Source organism: Tamandua tetradactyla, chromosome 19, assembly GCF_023851605.1.
Source record: "Tamandua tetradactyla isolate mTamTet1 chromosome 19, mTamTet1.pri, whole genome shotgun sequence".
NCBI classification, from domain to species: Eukaryota; Metazoa; Chordata; class Mammalia; order Pilosa; family Myrmecophagidae; genus Tamandua; species Tamandua tetradactyla.
Window position 1 is genome coordinate 62,911,978 of NC_135345.1, and position 19,755 is coordinate 62,931,732.

Here is a 19,755-nt window from a genome sequence, read left to right on the forward strand (position 1 = left end):
GGATTTTGAGTTTTCTGGTTTCCCAGTGATGTTTTTGCATTCTGATTTACATGAGTTTGATAACATTTATCTGCTTAATTGTGAAAATAAAAATTACTAGTTGATTACTTATTTGTAAATACAAGATTAAACTGCTAAAATCATGACCAATAGAGCATTAATCCCCATGCTATAATTTCAGAATTGTTTCAGTGATCGAGGGAATTATTATAGTTTTGCATATTTCTCAATGAGCGCTGACCTCTTTTGCTGTTAACAGAATTAGAAGTTGCAAGGCTGAGCACAGAAGGAAATTTAGAAGACTTAAAATTTCCAGAAAACATGGGTCATGGAAGCACTATCCAGCTTTCTGCAAATACTTTAAAACAAAATGGCCGAAATGGTAGGTTAGAGTTTATTTTTTAAGCTTGATGGAAGTGAACTTGCCATCAATTCATCGGTTCTTTGCTTGGAATTTTAGATCCACTATCGAAGTACTCTCCCTCTCTGCCTCTTTTTTAAATCCCCTATCAAAGTGCTCTCTTCTTTTTCCTTTTTCTTATCTAGCATGCCATCAATATTACAATGATATTTGTCCTACAAAATGTTCAATCAGATTTGGAGATTGTTCCATTATATTCTGTTGTAGCAAGGTATTAGAAACTTGAATATGAGGCATTTTAGTTTGGCAATAATACCACTGACTGGTTCGCTTAAAATAACAGCAACTTATTGTCTCACAGTTCTGGAGGCTCGAAGTTCAGAGTTAGGTGTTGAATGAATCATGCTTTTTCTGAAAGTCTGTAGTGTTTGGTGGTAGCTTACCAGTAAACCGTAACCCAATCTCCACCTTTGTCCCGTGGCCATATATGTCCTTCTGTCTTCTATTCCTGACTGTTCAAATGTCCCTGCTTACAAGGATGCCATCATATTGGATTCAGGTCTACCATGATTCGGTTTGGCCTCACCTTAGCTAATAGCATCTTCAAAGATCCTATTTACAAGTGAATTTGCATCCCCAGAACTGAGGGTTAGGCCCTGAGCAAGTCTATGCCGGGGCCATAAGCCAATCCATAGCATGAAGGAAATAAAAACCAGATGACTTCATGTTTTTTGCTTGAAAGGAATATCTCACTATATTCACAGATTTAGCTTCTGCTAAAATTTTTAATGGTATCTCTACTTATAATTATTAAATTATTCTTATTCTTACTCAACGTCTTTTTGAGAGTATTTCTGTATTTTCCTTTGCAGATAATACTTTTTTTTAAAATTTCAAATTGTACACAAAATTTAAACATGAGTTCCTTTTGGGGAATGGCACTGCTAAATATAAATTAGCTTAGTACTAGACTGAATTTAGTGAATATAATTAAAATTCAATAAGCTATCTTACAGAGAAAGAATGTTGCAATCTTTCACTAATATTAATTTTTTAAAACTTTTTTTCCTCTGAGGAAGTGAGATCGCTTAACCTATTAGGAGATAGAAAAATGACCTGAGCTACTAATTCCAAGCTGATATTTCAAATTACAGAGTGAATAGTTTTGAAGCAAGATATTGTTAAATTATATCAAGAAAATAAAAATACATTTGTCATTGTCAAAACAAAATTCCATATAAGTTTTTAAACTCTTATAAGGTTGAACATATAAATCATTATTATGTTGCTAATTTGACAATGGGGATTTTTGAGGCAGCACTATAGATTTTATAGAGCAAAATGACATTCCTACAGTAAGTTCCTAGTTGATTTATCTGCCTCCACTCTAGTAACCTATTGCCAGAATGGTCTTCCTGAACCACAAATCTGACCATTTCACTTCCAGCTAACTTTATTATGAAACAAGTGATTAAATTAGGCCTACCAGGTGCAGCCCCACCTCTTTCCTTCCTTGTCTCCCCTACCTCGGGCCTATCTTTAGCATATTCTCTCAGCGCTCCACACTAGTCTTGATTCTGTTCCCTGAGTTACCAGGCCTGTTCCTGCTGCCTCAGGCTTCGGTTTGCTTGTTTCTGCATTTCCTGTTCTCTCCTCCTGTAATGCAATTTTTACCTTTCTTTGACTGTCAACATGTCCACCATTCACTTCTCAGCATAACCCTCACCTCTTTAGGGAGGGTTACAAGGGAGAGCCTACCTTGTACTTCCTACGGTTCCCCCTCATTCTAAATCACTCTTTTTCCCATTAGCCATATTTATCTTCTTTATTGCACTTATACACTTACCATTATAACGATTACATTAATATTATTTTTAGCTTTTTACTTACCTGTTTATTTTTGGACTCTTTCCTCTAGGATCTATGCCCTATATCTCACATGTTCACTGATACAACTCTAGTGCTTGGATAGTGCCTGGCACTTAGTACTAGACTGAATGTTAGTGAATGTAATTAAAAATCAATAAACTCATTAAGGATGTATCACATACATACATGAACTTTCAGAAACAAAACTAATGAGGATTGAAATATTTGTATTTTAGTCTTAAGTTCTGTTTTCATTTCATTGTTTACTAAATTAATGCATAATGATTTTTTTTTAAGTTTCTATTTTAATATGCTTTTTGTTGTGAAAAATAACATATATACAAAAAACAATAAATTTCAAAGCACACCACAATGATCAGTTATAGAACAGATTTCAGAGTTTGGTATGGGTTATAGTTCTACAATTTTAGGTGTTTCATTCTAGCTGCTTCAAGACACTGGAGACTAAAAAAAAATGGCCTTTGTCTCATTTACCCTGACATTTATGCTTGACTCCTTCCCTCTTCATCACTCTCAAATACCCATCATACCCAAACTTTCCACTGGCAAAGTCACTGTTCTTCCTTTGGGCTCTGAATAGACAGACATGAGTGTGTGTGTATTTTTTTTTGCCCTTCAATTAAGAAATCTACTTGAAGCTCTAGTGACATAGGAATTAATGGGTAGTTCTTTGTCATACATAGCTAAGCTTAATTTTTTAAAAAAAAATTTCCCTGTTTTCTTAGATTATATGAATTTCCTAATGAAATATTTGGTTTGAAGGCAACTGTGCCTTTCTATGAACTATCCATGACAATTATAGGTGCACTATTTCTTGAGAATTTCCCTTCATTCTCACCTGACTTTACTGTTTGCTTATGATGTTTAGAGATCTGGAGAAGCTTCTGTAGGCTAAAATTTTGGGGGGGAATGGGCAGGCACCAGGAATTGAACCCAGGTCTCTGGCATGGCAGGCGAGAACTCTGCCACTGAGCCACCATGGCCCACCCTGTAGGCTAAATTTTTAAAGATTAAAAAAAAAGCAAAATAAAGGTAAATGGATAGCTAGAAAAAAAAAAAGAAATATCAGTATGATGATTCAGTAGTCATACTCATTTGTTAAATTCTATCTCCTCTGTTATAACTCCATTTCCTCCTTTGATCTGTCTCCCAGTCACTATGGGTATTTGGACTATGCCCCGTCTAATTTTTTAATATTGGAAGGGGCCGTTGATAATATGGGTTTGTTGATGTCCAGGAGAGTTTGGCCTCTCTGGGTTTCAGGACTTATATGGCCTAGGAACCCATCTGGAGGTTGTAGGTTTCTGGAAAGTAACCACAGTCCAATCAGTGCATAGTGACTTTTTAAAAGAGCCATTAATTCTGGGGGCGGAGAGTCTGAAAGGTTATATTTGACAAAAGCACTAGTGAAACAGGTGGAATGGCAGTGGAAATTGGTATGAATGATCAGCCAATTATAAGTCATATAAATAAAAATTGTTCATATCTACAAGAAAAATACTTGCATGTTTATATGTGTAGCATTCGAAAAAGCAGCACTTTATAGCACATCTAATGATAAAAAAAACAAATTAAAATCTATGCTAACAGTCAAGAGTCAAGAATATTGAATGATTTGCTATTGTCAGCACCATGCTATAAGAGATAGGGATTGGAAGTTTAAGAAGGCCCCCTGCCTTCATGTGGCTCTCCTCAATATCTCGTTTCTATATTAATGGAAGAATAAAAGATATTTCATAGAATCACCAAGAAGGCTAGAGGATCAATCCCAGAAATTGTGCAAGAGCTAGAAGGCCGGCAGCAGCCTGTATCCCAGCACAGGACTCTGCTGTGAGGTGTCACTGGTGGCAGGGGGAGCGGTGAGTCCTCTGCTGCTCCCGCTGCACCGTCTCCCCTGACCCTGCTCGCCTGTATCACTAGCTCCTCACTCAATTCTTGGGCGAGTGCATCTCAGCGGATGTGCCCAAAATGAATCTATCTGCAAGGCAGGCCCAGAAGCAAGTTTATGTCCTTTTTGTGTCTCTAAATCTTTAGAGTAGGGAATTTTTCAAATGGGGGAGCATTGTTCATATATGGAAGCTGCCTTCCTCCTCAAAATTCTATTAATCTTTTTTTTTTTTTTTTGGTCTTTCTTCCTTCTTGCCTCTGTTTTCTCAATGTCTCCTCACTTGACCCCAAAATCTGCAAAGATAGGGACTGTGACTTCATCTTAGTAACCACAGTATTTGGGGCAGTGTTTGTCTCTGATGAACGGATATGAATTTATACAGTAAGACATAGGGCTTGGCTTTTTATAAGAAAGGGAATGAGATGATTAGAAAGAACCTTTAAAGAAGGTTATTTTTATGGAGGATTACGTGTAAAAGATTGTGATAAGGAAAACTGTGAGGTGAAGGACTAGGTTACTCTCAGGAGATAATGACTTTAGAAGAGCCTGAATATTAAGTTTTAAAATAGTTAAAGTTTTTAATCTTTTTTTCTTTTTTTTTAGAAAAAGTAAAATTTCAATAGAGTTATGTTTACATACAATAAAATGCACATATCATAAGTGTTTAGTTTTATATGTTTAATAGTTGCGCATACCTGTGTAATGTCACCTAAAACAAGATATAGATCTCTTCTATTACTCCAGAAAGTTTCCTGGAGCCTCTTTCTATTCTTCCGCCCATAAGTTCCCACCAGATGAAACCACTTTCTGCTTATCGTTTCCATAAATAAATTTTATCAGTTCTTAGATTTTATATAATTGGAATCATACAGTATGTACTCTTTTTTACCTGGTTTCTTACTAAATAAAATATTTTTATGGATCATTCATGATGCTCCATCTGTCAGTAGTTTGGCTTTCTTTATTGCTACATAGTATATTCCATTATATGAATATATTATAATTTGTTTATCCATTCTCCTAATCATGGTTAGTTGATTTGTTTCCAGGTTGAGGCTATTATATAAGAATACTATGCACATTCTTGTAGAGTCCTTTGGTGGGTTTATGTTTTCACTTATCTAGGAAAGGTATGTTTATAAGAAATTTCCAAACAGTTCTTCAAATCCTTGAACCCAACTTCTATACTCTCATTAGCAGTGCATGAGACTACCAGTCGTTCCACATCCTTACCGCTATTAATGCTGTCAGTTGTTTCCATTTTAAGCATTCTAGTGTGTATAAAATGGCGTCTTTTTTTTTTTAATATTCTTAACAAATCTTCACACACATACAGTCTATACATGGTGTACACTCAATGGCTCATAATATCCTCACATTGTTGTGTATTCATCACCATGTCTATTTTGCATCACTCCAGAAAAAGAAGTAAAAATAAAAAACTCATACATTCCATACCTCTTACCCCTCTTTCTCAATGACCACTAGAATTTCAATCTACCCAATTTATTTTGCCCCTTATCCCTCCTATTATTTATTAATTTTTTATCCATATGTTTTACTCATCTGTCTATATCCTGGATAAAAGGTGCATTAGATACAAGGTTTTCACAATCACACAGTCACAATGTAAAAGCTATATCATTATATAATCATTGTGGTTTTAATTTGAAGGTTCCTAATGACTAATAAGTCTGACTGGTTTTCATCTTTCTAGGCCCTTTATAGATCTTTTCTCTGAAGCATATGTTAAAAACATTTGCCATTTATAATGGGTTGTACATTCTTTTATTTTTGATTTGCAGAAACACTTTGTATGCTTATGAGTCCAGAATATGGGTATGTGCATATGTGTGTGTGAGCGTGTGTGTATTTCCTAGTTCTATGGTTTGACTATACATCTTCTTAATCCTGTAGTTTGATAATGCAACTTTTAATTTTTATAAAATTTATTTTATCATCTTTTTCTCTTATAGATAGTGCTTTTCTGGGGTCCTATCCAAGGAATCTTTACCTTCTCCAAAGTCTGAGATGTTATCCTGTGCCTTTTTCTAGAATATTTACAGTTCTGGTTTTTATGTTCAGATCTGTGATTCATCTTGATTTAAATTTTGAGTTTGGAGTGAAATAAGAATTGATATTATATATGTGTGTGTATATATATGTGTGTATATATGTGTGTGTGTATATATATATGTATATATATAGTTATATAGTGTTTCAACAACACTTGACTTTTCTCTTTCCCCATGAAAAGCTTGGAAATTTAGTTGAAAGGAAGGCTTGCTTTTTTGTTGTGAGTTAATATTCTTACACAGGTTTTACTGTAGTGTAATTCAAATTAATTTAAATAGAATGCACAGTCTAACCAGAGTTTCTTCTTAATTTCTGATTCATGTTTGCATTTATTTTAGGAGAAATCAGGGTGGCCTTTGTCCTGTATAACAACTTGGGTCCTTATTTGTCCACGGAGAATGCCAGTATGAAGTTGGGAACAGAAGCTATGTCCACAAATCATTCTGTTATTGTTAATTCACCTGTTATTACAGCAGCAATAAACAAAGAGTTCAGTAATAAGGTTTACTTGGCTGATCCTGTGGTGTTTACTGTTAAACATATCAAGGTAAGAAAATGGTATACATAAAGGTTAGTTGTCCACATTATTCACATTTATTATAAACATGAAGTATATTAATATGTTTTTATATTTTTTCCAGTATTTGACTTGTAGTTATGCATTATCAATTAAAATATTACTGGTGATTATTTTTACAGATGAGGTTTTCAGGGAGAAGGGTATTTTCTTGTATATATAAATCCTTTGGTGAAAACATTCATAGATGGAATTTTAGTTTGTGTGTGCTGCCAGAAATGCAATATGCCAGATATGCATATTTAAAAAGAGAATGTATTAAGGTGTAAGTTTGCACTTTCTAAGACCATAAAAATGTCCAAACTAAAGCATCCATAGAAAGATACCTTGACTCAAGAAAGACCAAAGGCATCCAGAACACCTCTGCTAGCTGGAAAGGCACGTGGCTGGTGTCTGCTGGTCCTTTGGCTTCTGGTTCAAACAGCTTCCGTGGGGAAGTGTTCTTTCTGCATGCTGAAATGTCTCTATCTGTGTCAGCTGTGAAACTTTTCTCCAAAATGGTTCCCTCCAGTAAGTGACCCCACCTTGAATGGGTGGAGACATCTCCATGGACCATATAATCAAAAAGATTCCACCCAACAATATTAAATTAGGATTAAAGAACATGGGTTTTCTGGGGTATGCAACAGTTTCAAACCAGCACAGATGGATTTCTAAATGCTTCTTCATAATGAAAAAAGCTAACAATATCTTCAATGGAATTGAACAAGGCTTCATATAAGACAGTACAAGTAATTAATGTATGTCTGTATACCTATACAAAGGTGATTGTGCATGGATCTATAAAGATTGTAGTTGCAAATTTTTCTTCTTAAATGATTTTTATTGAGACATAATTATTAAACTGTACAATCAGTGGTTTGCACTATTATCATAAAGCTGTACTTCCATCGTTACAACATAGTTGTACATTGAACAAAGATTTCTAAAGACCAGCCCTTCTGAAGTTTGTTGTTTAGAGCAAAGAACAAATCATCCTTTCCAAAGTTGTTTTGTTTAGTTCTTTACTTTGAAATGCAAATTATTGATGAGATTCTGAAATATTGATTCTAGTATTGCTTTGAAATTATTAAAAAAAAAAAAAAAAACAGTGAATATACCTCTAACCAGGGGAACAAACAGCAGCATAAACTCAAATTTGCTTGGAATTGATGAGACTCACTTCATATAATAACACTAGTAGGCACTTTAATAAAAATTGGAACAGAGCATGAAGTTGTAAAGAAAATGTTTACCTAATTTACGTGACCATAAAGTAGTTATTGGCTTTATTGATTTTTCCCTGTAGCAGTCAGAGGAGAACTTCAACCCTAACTGTTCATTTTGGAGCTATTCCAAGCGGACAATGACAGGTTATTGGTCAACACAAGGCTGTCGGCTCCTGACAACAAATAAGACACATACTACATGCTCGTGTAACCACCTAACCAATTTTGCAGTACTGATGGCACATGTGGAAGTTAAGGTAAGATATATCCCATAAAATAAAAGTTCTTGTTACACTCAGAATACTAACTATAACTAATCCTAAATAGATGGGCCAATCTCACCTTGCTTTCTTAAGAAAGAGGTTCAATATTTTTCCACTTTCATAGCAACTCTATTCAGGAACTCTTCGGTGTTCCAGCTTGTATCCTCCTGGGATTCAAAGAACTCTTTCTCCCTTTTGCTATTATCACTACAGTTGATAAAATTAAAGTTTGCTTATAAAATTTCCCTAACCTCCTCCACTTTTATTTCACATGAATAAATGTCATACCACCTTGATTCTACACTGCTATAACCTAGGTAGCTTCATGAACAAAGGGCGTGATAGGATTGCAGTACAAATGGCCAGCAGCAGAGGTTTAGGAGTAGTAGGCTAAAAAACTAAGGAGATATGCATGGGATTGAACACTGTCGATCTGAGCCTCAGGAAAGCAGCTGTTGAGCATTACATAAAGCATGTTAATATAAAGGACATGCTAAACTCTAGCACAATGTAAAGATTTCTACCTATCCTAGAGGACACAATTCTGATGAGAAATCTAGGTGAGAGGCAGTTTCCAAAGTCAGATATATGATTACTTGGCTCGAGTTGTTTCTTCCTAGTGTACCTCTGGCTACCATACATATAGAGGGTTAAGAGATGTGAACTACGGTCTAAGGGAAGAGAAGGCTGACAGGGCTTCAGGGTACCAGGCAAACAGGGGAAATGTTAAGAGTAGGAATGTAATACTATCAGGATCCAGGAGTCCTATGTCAGGTAACTCAGACAAAAATCACTAAGCAGGTCAGTGCGTCAGAGATTGGTAAAACTCATCCTGAAATACTCACATTTATGGAAAACTACAGAGTTAGAAACTTCTTTTTTTGTTCCAAGCACGATAACTCCTGACTAGGGATGACAGAATTCTGATATCCTGTTTTTTTCCATTATTAAATTAGGAACTATTGTTGACTTGAATCCACATGTTGGTTCAACCAAAAGTTACAACTTGAAGAGAGCTAGATTATGTAAATCATTTGAAATAAAAAATGGAACTATTTTTTTTAACTTATAGACAAAATATCCAGTAAAAAGAATATTTTTTTCTAAGCCAATTTAGAGTCACAAATTCAATGCATTTAAAATCTTAAAATAAAGCTTCAATTTTTTTCTAAAGGTCTGGAGTTAAATACAGTGTCATGTGTATATTATTATTTAAGATTATTTTATGATAATTTTGGATAATTTATGCAAGGTTATGTGTCTTTGGAAATACCTTTGATATTTCACTGTAGGGCAGAGCACTTATAAATGTAAACATTTTTAAACAAAATATATAGCTTAGTTTTCATAGTATTTTACCTTACCTTATAGCTCTTTCATAATTATTTTATATACATTGTGTTGTGGAAAGAATATGAGTACTTAAAAACTTAGAATGGCTTGGCAAAGACTGAACATTCTTTCATATTTTAACTAGCATTTTTCATTATGTAAGTAATATTTGTTATATATTCATTCTTATTAATTGATAAATGATATTTTCAAGGCAATTGGCTTTATAGGTGCAGTGAAGTATAAAATAACATTTGTGTTTTTAACCATACTCTTCAATTCACCACATAATTAAGTGTCAGGAGTATGGTGATGAAGAGTAAGATAAAAATGTTGCCCTGAAGAGGCTTATAGATTTTTTAAAAATAGAAATAAATATGTGTATGATATAATAAAATAGTACTAAGAATGAGGTTTGCACAGAGAATGTGGGAAAATTAAATAAATGACATTCTTACAGGAGATGATTTCTAAGTTCTATGTTGAGATGAATGGATTAGCCAAGCAAGTTATGGAGAACATTCCAGTCACAGAAAACAGCATGAGCAAAAGTATGAAGATGTTACATATCATGGTGTGTAGAGGATGGTATGAAGGGTTGAGGATTACTGGAACATAAGTGCGAGGTGGCTTGTTAGCAGTTGGAGATGAGCTCAAGCATTTGTGAAGGTCGGTACCATTAAGGGCCTAATATGGAAACCTAGGCAGGCTTAGCTGTGATATCTGCAGGTCCAGAAGATGGGTCCAATTTGAAGCCCAATATCAGAAGTCCCATATATCTGAATATGTATAAGTAATAAATAAAGCTAGCTAGCAAACTATTAAATAAAATGTGTCCTGACCGCCTAAGAAAGTATATCATAGGGCAGTGCAACAGTGGCTCAGTGGCAGAATTCTCGCCTGCCATGCTGGTGACCCAGGTTCGTTGCATATATATATATATATGCATGTATATATATGCATATATATATATGCATATATATCATTATAGTGACCAAGATGCAAGATGGTAAATTTAGAATTCTCAAACTCCCCAGAGTTCTGCACATGAACTAGGTGAAGAGAGGCTGCTTCTAGCTCCCAACCAGTAGGAGCCGACCCAACACTCCCCCACTCCTGCCCTAAGGAATGGAGCCCAGGTGAGGACTCTTGCCAGGGTCTCAGGGTTTACCTGTGTGGTTCAGGCCTTTGCTTTTATTCTATGGGCAATTAAGAAACAATTGCTGGAGTTTTAAGCAATCATGATACTGGATTATTTTACAATTGAGATAAGAGTACTGTCATCCAGTGTGCATGATGGATATGAAAATTATTGAATGGCTGCAGTGTGTCAGTTATTTCAACAATCCTGGTGAAAGAAGGCTGGAGCCTAAACCAGCACTGTCATGGTAGAAATGGAGAGGACTTAGATTTCAGGAGTAACTTAGGATATAAAAATGCAAAATCCTTATTAACTTGGTGATAGCGATCGATATATGTGTAATTAAGAAGAAATTATACACTTGCAAATTCTCATGTCCCTGATGACAATGAAAACAAAGCACAATATTTTCAATATCATACTTCAGAAGTCAGTTGTACAATATGTGTGTCCTGGATTTCTTATATAACAAAGCAGATGTAAATGACCAATACATTTTAAAAAGTAAAAATCATGGCGAAAGTTTGATCTACCTGAGGCTGTTGACCCAAGTAATTTTATCCAAAATTGACTTTGTCTTTGACTCTGTTACATTTAGAGAGAAATGGTGCAGGTCCCAGAGGAAGACCAACCCCAAGCCATTTAGCACCTTAAGGAGTAAAATTATCTTAGGTCTGTAAACACTGTTCACATTTTTATTCTTGAAGGACTTTAAACATTATTTACTCAAAGCATCAAAAATTGATCTGATTTAGCAAGATTGGCTCCACTAACAAATGTTAGATTTGAACCTGAAATATTTAAGCCTGGTCCTGGGATTCTCTTGTTCAGCTTAGGAAAGAAACTAAAAATCAGAAAAATGGATCAGATTTGTTGCAACAAGAAAATATCATTTTTTTTTTGCTCGGTTCATTGCATAACTGTCTCTCCTCAATTTAGTATAAAAGATTCCTGACTGTGACCATTATTGTGTGTCAACGAGAGATAAAATAAATGGAAATCAATACTTTACTTCAGAAGTCAGTTGCACAATATGTGTGTCCTGGATTTCTTATGTAACAACCTCTTATGCCTAAATCAGTCCCATTTTCTATCTGACAACATAATTTTGGGAATAAAATGATCACAAAGAGGAAACGAGGAGATTGATCTTCCCTTTATATTCAAAAAGAAAAATGCTAACCAAACTTATATTAGACTAATGTATAAAACAGAAAACTAATTTATTCATACACAGTGAGAAATGCAGCAGCCATTACAACAGCTGCTTCTGTGCGCTAGTTATCACTTTCTAACCCTGCAGGAAAATCTATAAAGGAAACAAAATTATGTCAAAGATTTTTGCTTGGTGAGCTTGGAGAGAGCAAGAAAAGTTAGTTTAGTAATCTTGACAGCTATTGACATCAAGCTGTCTTACCCTGAGGCTACCATCTTCACTCCAGGGCTCTCTCTGCAAACTGAGCTGCCCTTCTCTGCCTGTCCTGTCATCTCTGCTGTTCACTAAACAGTTGTTCACATGCATTGTGCCCCTTAGTTAAGATACTCATCATAAAAGTCTGACATACTGCCTGCTACATACAGATGTTCTCTCAATAAAAGCAACTTCTTTCTGCCCATTTGCTAGATATATTACCAGATTCCCAGGGCTTGAGGGAGAAGCTTTTGCCCTCAAGGACCTCATACTTTTGAGGAGATTGAAAGGGGAAGAGAAGTGAAGCTGCAGCCACAATTGTGATAAGTGATTGAAGACTACATTGTGATTAGGGAAACAGAAGAAGATCACCTGTCTGAGGCAGGATTGCTCAGATAGGGTTTATCAGAAAAAAAAAAAAAGTCCTGATCTGAAGGATAAGTAGGGTTTGTTTAGTAAAATTATGTGGAGAATTTGGAAGCATTGACCACAATCTTGTAATCCTCTGAAATGTATTTGTCTTCTCTAGGCTCTCAGTGCTTCCAGGTTAGAAATTGTCTTTTGTCCTTCTCTGTGGTCCCAATATCTAACCACAGTTCATAGTAATTCTTGTTAACTGGGTAGACAGAAACCATCAAAAGGAAAACTATGGAAGATGGCAGGTTACTTCTTAAATATCCAAGAGTTATCTTATTTTGCTTTGTCTTCATTCTTGCTTCTAATAATGCTGATGCTGCAAGGATTTTGGTTGATCAAAAAACATAGACCTAATTTATCAAGAGTTATCTCTGAATTCTCCATTATGCAGACATCTGAAGTTTTACCTCTTATAGGACTTCCCAAAGACCCTGTCTCATTAACTTGTACTTTCCAGAGTTGCTACCTTGAACCCAGTGTGGCAACACAGCTGGTAAGCTCCTTTTCTTAGTGTTCCTTACTTATCTTTTCTAAAGAAACATTTGATTCTCTTCTCTTTTAGATCCAAAAATAACCATTATGGGAATTTAATAACGTAACTTTATATTAAACTGAGATAGGGATTTTCTTTATGGTACTTAAAAGCCTTTTCATTTTTAGGAATCACTTTCAGATTTATTTGTCCATATTCAGCAGAATGTTAAAGACTAAATACAAATGCCCATCTTTCCCTAGTACTTGGGTTGAATAAATTCTTACACCCCTCACTTTTGGGAACACCATTTGTGGAGGGAGTCTTAGTTGGAAGCATTAGTTTCAAACGATTGAATTAAATCTATGGTTTTGCAAAGTACTGTAACAAATACTTTAGGAAAGAGTGTTATAATCTGTATGTTCTATAGCTCTTTCCTCTACTCACATTATAATCTTTTGGAGATTGAAAAAAAAAAAGTTTACCCTCTTCTTCTAGTTCAATTTGACATTGATTTTTTTACTTTCTTTAAAAGGTTTAATTTCTCTTAATTTGCATATTTGCATTTCTATTTTTCTAGCTTAGTAGATCCTTCTCTTTCTACCCCACCCTCCCGCAGCCCAACTATAGCCTTGGTTTTGCTGTTTAAAACCATTGTGTTCCTTTCTTAATTTTGTATTGATTCAAAACAGTGATATTTGGAAAATTTTAATTTCAAATAATGGAATGTGTTAGTCTATTATTTTCTAGTTGGATTTTTTTCTAGGTTAGAAGGAAACACTAGGAAATTTTGCATTGCAAGGCTCTATAGTTGCATATGAAGAGAACTACTTGCTTTTAAAAATAACATATATATTTTTTAAGTTCAAAAGAAAAAGTTACTTTAATAGTTTAAGAAATGGTTTCATTAATGAAAAATAAAAATAAAAGTTCAAGAGGCTATAGGTTAAATACTTGCATTTTCAAACGTTATACTTATTTTACACTTTGCTGCCTTTACTGTGCTGGAATTGAGGTAGAGCTGGAGATTAAAAATCATAATTAATAGATAGAATTTTAAATGACACATTTATTAAGGGGAACAAAGCCTAGATAATTGACAAGTTGAATACCTTCAAATATGGAAACCTCCATTGTGTTAATTTCCTAGGGTTGCTATAACGAAATAATACAGATGGGATGGGTCAGAACAACAGAAATGCATTCTATCACAGTTATGGAAGACCAAAATCAAGTTCAAAAAGGCCGTGCCCCCTCTAAAAGTTCTAAGGAAGAATCCTTTCTTGCCTCTTTTTAGCTTCCAGTGGCCCCAGACATTCCTTGGTTTGTGGCAGCATACCTCCAATCTCTGCCTCACCCGTCTTCACATGGTCATGTTCCCCTTGTTTGTCTTCATCTTCATAGAATTTTCTTTTCTCTGTCTCCATGTCTCTTCACTGTCTTATAAAGACCCCAGTCATATTGGATTAGGGCCCGCATTCATCTTAACTTGATTACATATGCAAAGACCCTACTTTAGAAGCCAGGTCACATAAGGTCACGTCAGGACTTCAACACATCTTTCTGAAGGACGTACCAACCTATAACATCTATGAAACAGAAAATGAGCTAAAAAAATTAAGACTTGGTTATATTAGTTATCTTGAATATTGACTTTATTTTTAAAATGGCAGCTTTTTAGAACCAGGAATTGTTTTTTGGCTTTTCTCATTGAACAGTCTTGTAATAATATATTTTCCTTCTTAAATCCTATAACAATTCAAAATTATTTATTTCCTAGTCATCCACTTCATTGCCTACCTCTTCCACAAGACTCTATGCTTGGTATTGGGAGCAGAGACTTGAAGCAAGTGAGCCTTAGAAATCAACTAGAGGAGGACTCTTTCAGGCAAATGGAGCAGGAAAAAAGCCCTGTACTAGGGGTGATTTCCATGTAGTTGAGGAACTACAAGTTAATCAGTGTGGCTAGAGTGTGTGGAAGGAGCAAGAGAGGGGAGTTAGCAGAAAAGGTCGGAAGGTGTGGAATGGAAGGCTTTGTAGACAGTGTGAGAAGGCCACTGGCTTTGGGTTTTACTCTGAGTGAGATGAAAGTTGGAGGGTTTTAAGGAGAGGAGCAACATGATCTGTCATATACGTATGTAATAGACTTAATGTTTTAATTTCCTTATTCAATTCATATTTATTAAGAAGAAAATTTCAGCCATTTTCAGACCTTAAATGTGGAAACTCCAAAAAGCATGGATTAGTTTTTGTACTGGGAAGGATGTATTTGTCAGTATACCATCTCATATGCCTACTTTAGCCTCTTTGAATTTTAAGTTCTTTGAGATCAGTTAGCATATTTATTCTGAATTACTTCATATAGTTAATTCTTATTATTTACGGATTCTGTATTTGCAGATTTATTCACTAAAATTAGTTTGTAACCCCAAAGTCAATACTCATTGTACTTTTACTTAATAATAATATGAAGAATAATATGAAAAATAGGTGTTCATTTAAAACCAAACATTACTCAGCATTCTTATGTTTTTCTTACATAATGCTATGTGTTAAAGCAACAACTGGACTAGTTAACAGAGGCAATTAGAAGTTAATGGTAGGCCTAATTAAACAAATTACATGTGCGAAAATAAGACAAAAATTTTCTAATGTTTTGTTCTGCTCTCTGAGAGCAATTTAGCTTTTTTAAAATTCTTTATTGGATATTAAACTTTGTAGCCTAGATTATTGTGTTTTTGTAAAGATAATAAGTATAAGAATGTTTTTAAAATAAATACAAGTAGTTAAACACATATTACCTATATTTAATAAAAAGTAACTATGACATAAAGTAACTATGACTTCCTATTTTTCTTTTTCCTTCTTTTGTTTTATAGAGAGGTAAAACTGAATACATTCAAACATAAAACTTGACTTGCACTTCTGCTCTTATTAAGACCATATTACACTGATTCCTGATTTCAATGTGATGACATCAAGCTAAATATTTTAAAAACAAAGGTGTTGGAGCATGGCATACTTTGGATTTTACTTAATTGTAATAGCAACTTTTTAGACTTATAAGAATTAGTTTCCAGCTCTCTAAAAATGCCCGTCCACTTTTTATGTGCAGGCTTATTTGTTATATCAGCTATTTGTTAATTAGGTCCCCTGAATCTATGAATTCATTGTATAGGCTATCTCTGCCTAAAATTTCCATCATTTTTAAACATTTTGAAGCATATTGGATGTCATCATAAGCTAAACCACTATCAGGGAAAATGGTTTTCAAGCACAAAGGTTATTGAAGTATAAGAAACCAAAGTTGGATTCCAAATAATTTACAGTTTTAGTGAATAATTAGTTTAATTATTACATAGTATTTTATTTAGTTTAGTATTATTTAGCATTCTTTCTGTTTAACTTTGATGACTTTTTCTAAATATTTTTTGGAAATACTCTTTTTCCGAAATATTAGGCTTTTTTTGAATTGTATGAACTTTTTGTCCCTACATACACATAACTTCAAACAACTCAGGTAGAGTCAGTTCATCCCTTTCTAGGCTCCTTAGAGTCTTTTCACTTATTAAACAGTCTTGAAGAACCAGGATATGAATTTCTGTTTACTGTAATTCTTGTCTCCATTCTTATCTGCAGTGTATTTCAAAGGTAGTGAAGGACAGTCTTCTTAACCCACACTTTGACAGAATGACTTATGGCACAGCAATAGTTTAACTTCTGCACCCATCACCAAAATCTTGGACTTTATATTTTTATTTTCCCAGGATGTGAAAATTTATTGCTGAAATTAGGACACTCCTGAGCAAATATGGAGCAGTTGGTCACCTTACTACTAATCCTACCTTTACCACTGTTTCAGCTTCCTAGACTGCTTAAAGCAGATATCATGAAATGGGTTGGTCTATACAATGAGAATTTATCACCTTACAGTTTGAGGCTGAGAAAACATCCAAATCAAGGCATCATCAAGGTGATGCTTTCTTCCCTAGGACCGGCTGCCAGCAATCCTTTCCTTATCTCTACCAAATGGTAACGCACATGGTGGTGTCTACTGGTCTCTCCCTTCTCTTCCAGGTTTTGTTGATTTCAGCTTCTTGCTTCCATGGCTTTCTATCTCTGTCCGAATTTCATCCTCTTATAAAGGACTCCAGTAAAAGGATTAAGACTCATTCTCAATGAGGTGTGTCCCACCTTAACTGAAATAGTCTCGTCAAAAGATCCTGTTTATATTGGGTCTACACACATAGGAATGGATTAAATTTAAGAGCATGTTTCTTCTGGGTACACAATGGCTTCAAACCACCACAACTGGATTAGTATAATCTTGGCTAAATTAGTTTTTCTCTGTGCTTCAGTTTCTTAATCTGTAAAATAAATAGAAATCATAGTATCACCTCAAAATGTTTGGTAGGATTAAATGAATTGCCATAAATGAACACTTCCAGTCATATCTGGTGTTTTCAAAGACTTATGTGTGTTAGCTATATCATCATTACTACTACTACTGTTACCACTATGTTTTACTTAACTCAGAAAGGCTAAGAATGAACTTTTCTCTCTGCCTTGCTTCAGATCTTGCCCTCACCCTTACCACAGATAATTCTAAAATCTTTTTCTTATCTACTCTTTGTTCATTCCATTTCCCTTAAAAATTTCCAAAGGATCACTAATGCTTTTTGGTTAATCAATTTTAGTCTACTTTTTTTTTTATGCTCATCTTTTAATTTAACTCTCAGTTACTGTAAGTTACTTTATTTCCACTTTTTTTCTACTATTTTATTTTCTATTTCCCTCACTATGGTAGCTGCATATTTGATTCATTAAAAATGGTGAGGTGTCTTTTTTTTTTTCAATTTAAAGCAAGAAAATCTCAACTAACTTAGTATACTATACTATAGTTGTGAAACCAAAGAAATTTGCTGAACAAGTTATATTTTCCACAAAGGTCAGTTGAATATGAATCATGGAGCCTTATTTGCCAGTGTTTCCCTCTTAGCCACAAAAGTTTAAAAATAAATGGATTGAATTTTCAATCTGATACAAATTGGAAAAATATTGGTAGGCTATTTTGTTAATTCACTATTAAAAAAGCCATAAGGAATAAAATCATATTGTTCGTACTTTTTACTCAACTGTGATTTTTATTCTGTTCTGCAAAGGAAATCCTGGTTTCCTCAGACCACTGAACTCTTTTATTTCCCAAGAGCCTGCCAGTTGGCCTTGGCATATGATGATCTGGTTCCAAGAGTTAGAGCAATGTCAGGAACTTATTTCACCAATTTCATACTACATTTATCAGAAAATAGGACTTTTGAAACTATTGGCTTCAATAAAATTCACAGTCCAAACCAATGCCTTAGGCTTATGTGATATATTAGCAACAATGTGAATCCTCATTTATTTGCAGAAAAAGAAATTCATATTAACTATATTACCAGTATTTCAAAACAAATGTGTTTAAGAAACAATTTGAAAATCATATTATTGTGTTTTAACAAACCCAACCAACGTTAATGCATTATTGTGCAGAAAGTTAAACAGGTATTGATAACTATCTGCAATTAATAATTATTATAGGATGATTGTGCAAAAGTTTCTGAAAAATGCAACTCACTAAAAAATTTAAAAACAGAGACACCATCCAGAAAGGTACAAAATTATTTCATATAGTTTTTTACTCATCTGAAAATATTTATGCAGTTAAAATGAAAAACATTTAAAAACCTATTTCACCATCTTATTTACTGACTTACTTTTTGAACAGTAAACTTAGAAATGTCAAGACTTTTGCAAGATGTCTTAGTGTAGTCAAAGTGCGTTATTTTTTTTTTTTTTTTTTTTTTTTTTTTTTTTTTAAAGGAAAGACAGAGAGAAGGAAGGAAGGATAGAAGGAAGAAAGGGAAACATCTTTAAACATTTTCTTGTTTTATTGTATTTTGTTTTTCCGTTTTTTGTTACATGGGCTGGGGCCGGGAATCGAACCGAGGTCCTCCGGCATAGCAGGCAAGCACTTTGCCCGCTGAGCCACCGCGGCCCGCCCGCGTTATTTTTAAATCATAAGACAAAAGTCACAATTTTCTATTACAGGAATTCATTAAATGTACCTGTTGGTACACTTGAGAGTTTGATATTGACAGAGTGGCTTTCACAAGTATTGTTATTTTAATTATCTTCCCAACTCTCACCTCCCACCCCATAACATGACAATAGTCATTTTGTGGTATTTGAATACTCAGCTATCCATAATGACAGGACAAAGCAAATTGGTCAAGAAAAAAAAAAACAACAACAGAAAAATCAGAAACTGAATGTAAGTATTAGAATATATTTGACATTTATAGAAGTAAAAGCATTATAATAGAAACTTCATTGGAAGCCTGAAAAAAGAAGTATTGATTTTACAAATATTCTTTTCTACGAAGGATAGAATCATTGAATTTCCTGAAACTTCTGCTGAATCATTCTGTCATCCTGTTCTAAGGTCTTCTCTTACACACTCCATCTTCTCTTAAGAAGGCAATTTCCTAGAAGTCTTTGATTATTTATTTTTTTGTAAGTTTCCCAAGCATTCTTCACAATGAATTTACAGCTCTGTGGTATGGACCCTGGAACAAAATTTTAAGGGTAGATCTTTCTTCACTACTTATTTTTTCTTCTTGTTCAGAGGAGGAAGAATATGTAGGTGAAATTGTGTTCCTTCTTGTTTTATTATTTAA

At 34.3% G+C, this 19,755-nt stretch overlaps 1 protein-coding gene across 15 annotated transcripts in view; it reads left to right on the forward strand.

Annotated features, from left to right (window-relative positions):
• ADGRL3 (adhesion G protein-coupled receptor L3) overlaps window positions 1-19,755 on the forward strand; it is an 841,123-nt gene that overhangs the window by 706,637 nt on the left and 114,731 nt on the right. For all 15 annotated transcript variants that reach the window (XM_077136976.1, XM_077136982.1, XM_077136975.1 and 12 more), the window contains 3 exons: window positions 260-382; window positions 6,554-6,762; window positions 8,081-8,257. In XM_077136976.1, coding sequence (XP_076993091.1) covers window positions 260-382; window positions 6,554-6,762; window positions 8,081-8,257 — 509 coding nt within the window. The remainder of the gene's footprint in view (window positions 1-259; window positions 383-6,553; window positions 6,763-8,080; window positions 8,258-19,755) is intronic.